General features: G+C 38.5%; 1 protein-coding gene across 1 annotated transcript; it reads right to left on the bottom strand.

Annotated features, from left to right (window-relative positions):
• Positions 1-761: 761 nt before the first annotated feature.
• NAP1L2 (nucleosome assembly protein 1 like 2) lies at positions 762-2,141 on the bottom strand. Its single transcript, XM_070291191.1, is given in 3 exon segments — positions 762-1,167; positions 1,169-1,364; positions 1,367-2,141. Coding segments are annotated over 3 exon segments (1,377 nt in total).
• Positions 2,142-2,379: the final 238 nt, after the last annotated feature.

Genomic DNA, 2,379 nt, shown 5'->3' on the forward strand with positions numbered 1-2,379 from the left:
ATTAAAAATTTTTTCAAAATGATAAAGTGATCACTTTCAATGAATGATTAAAAGTACTGTAGGAAAAGAGAATTATACATTCTAATTACAGTTTACACAATTACACAGAACAATACATGGCAATCTTTGGAATATACTTTGATTAACACTTCACTGACAAATAAATTTAATACAACTAAGTTTCATTATTTATCATGGTCACATAAAATACAATAGCCTATGAACAAGCTGTTATTAACAAATGTGAAATGTGATTTTGCCTGAAATTGTTAACCATATGCAGGTGTTTTCTTAAGGATTTAAGTTTTAAGTTCTATTGCATTTTTATTGCAAAATGAAGCAGGCACAGCAAAATTAAACACAGTAGCTAAAGAAAACACAAATACAAAAAACAGCAAAAGAACCTTGAGTTGGTTCTCCAGAATTTTCTTTTAGAATAAATATTGATCTCATTTAGTAGTTCTGATAATGTTCATAGCTACAGATTAATACTTACATGACAAAAGGACTTCAGAAGGATTAAACTACACAATACTATATTAATATATCTTAAATCATTTACCACAGTCCACATTTCTTGAAAGTATTCTATGCTAAAATGCAAGGTCAAATGAGCTAGTATTTGAACTTCTCATATTTCTGAGACATATATTTTTAACTTACACTACAAGAAAAATTAACAATACAAGACTGTAATTAATTATTATATTTTGAGTAACTAGATCTAGGACAATTAATTTCAGGGCCATGTACACTCTGCTTTAGCAATCAATGTTTTCTACTATTGCTTCAGGATTTTTGCAACAAGCTTTAACTTCCTCAATTGCAACCATCCGATTATCACAAATAATTTTGTCATAAATTTCATCATTAACTTCCCTAACTACCCCTTCTTGCTGAGATTAAAGCGCATCATCTGAGAAAAATAATACTGATCTTGGGATTATGTAAGTACATAAATTGTGCCCAGGTAGAAAATCATCCTTTCCATCCTTTCCATTTGAGTTGATTCCTTGAGGAGTAAAGAAATTGAAGAATGAATCCTTAGGAAAATCTTCAGTCACAATCTGGATTGTTCCCTAGACGCGGTGCTTCTGCTTTTTCTTGACTGTTTTCAAAGTGACATTCTTTCCTTCATTCCAATCTATTTTATAGCCTATGCAATACAATCGCGGTTCCCCTATAGGGATGGGGATCATAATATGCTAGCCTTGACTTCAGCATATAGGTCTTTGTCAACAGCTCATTTTTGAAATATTCATTTGGTTTGAAGTGAAACTCTAGTGTGAAACTGAGAGGTTCACCAGGATCTGAAAGCTTCACTTTAATATCTGTCGGGAGCTTCAGAATAGGCTCATCATAGTTTTAATCAAAGGAGTCAGTGTGTCAACGTTTTTTAAGACAGTCAGCCAAAAATCAGGAATTCCTTTAGGATCCTCTTCTTTATTCTCATCTCCAGCTGCCTTGGTGTTGTCGTCATTGTCATCATCATTGCCATCCTCCTCCTCCTCTTCAACAGCATAATCATCATAATCTTCACAATCGTCATCCTCATCCATGTAGTCATGTAGCAGATCCTCCTCATTACCACACATCTCTTCCTCATCATACATCTCATCATCACAGTCCTCAGAATCTGATTTATATTCACATTCCTCTTTTGTAGGCTCATAGATTGCATTGATTATCTGACGTCTTTTTTCCAATAAAGGCTGATACATTTCAGCAAACTTTCTTTCAATACCATGAAATTCCCTCAGGAATTTGGACTCTAGATTGGCCACTCTAGTTTGAAGCTTTTCGAGGGCTAACACACGGTATTTAACTTTCACAAGTAGACTTTCAACAAAGTCTGTATCTAAAAGATAACCGATAAGTCCTTTTGGATGGTCTGGGTCTGAATCCTCATCAGTTTCTTCACCTTTTTCCCCGCCTTCCCCGGACCCAGCAGCATCCTCTTCACCTTTTCCCCCTTCTTCCCCAGGACCCACGGCAGCTTCTTCACCGCGGTCCCCATCATCTCCAGGCCCAGCCGAGGCATCTTCACTGCTCTCCGGCTGCTCCCCGGACCCCTCCATCATTACCTTATCACCAGACTCTTCTTGACTGAACAGTTCCTTGTGGTCGGCTGACTCGGCCATTTTTCCAAGGACCTCACACGCCTAATTGGCTACCGTCAAGTTCAGGAGATCTGACCTCCACAAGGAAAGACTCATCGGAATATCAGACGCGGCGCTGACTGGGACAGAGGTGAAATGAAAGGTAGTGGTCTGACTGTGTTGAGGGAGCCTAGAGCTACGGTTGAGGCTGCTGCCGGGATGAAGGCGGTGCGGAGGCTGTGAGAACCAGAGGCAGCGGTGTCCTGGCTGGGGTACAGAG

Source organism: Ovis canadensis, chromosome X (assembly GCF_042477335.2).
Source record: "Ovis canadensis isolate MfBH-ARS-UI-01 breed Bighorn chromosome X, ARS-UI_OviCan_v2, whole genome shotgun sequence".
NCBI lineage: Eukaryota > Metazoa > Chordata > Mammalia > Artiodactyla > Bovidae > Ovis > Ovis canadensis.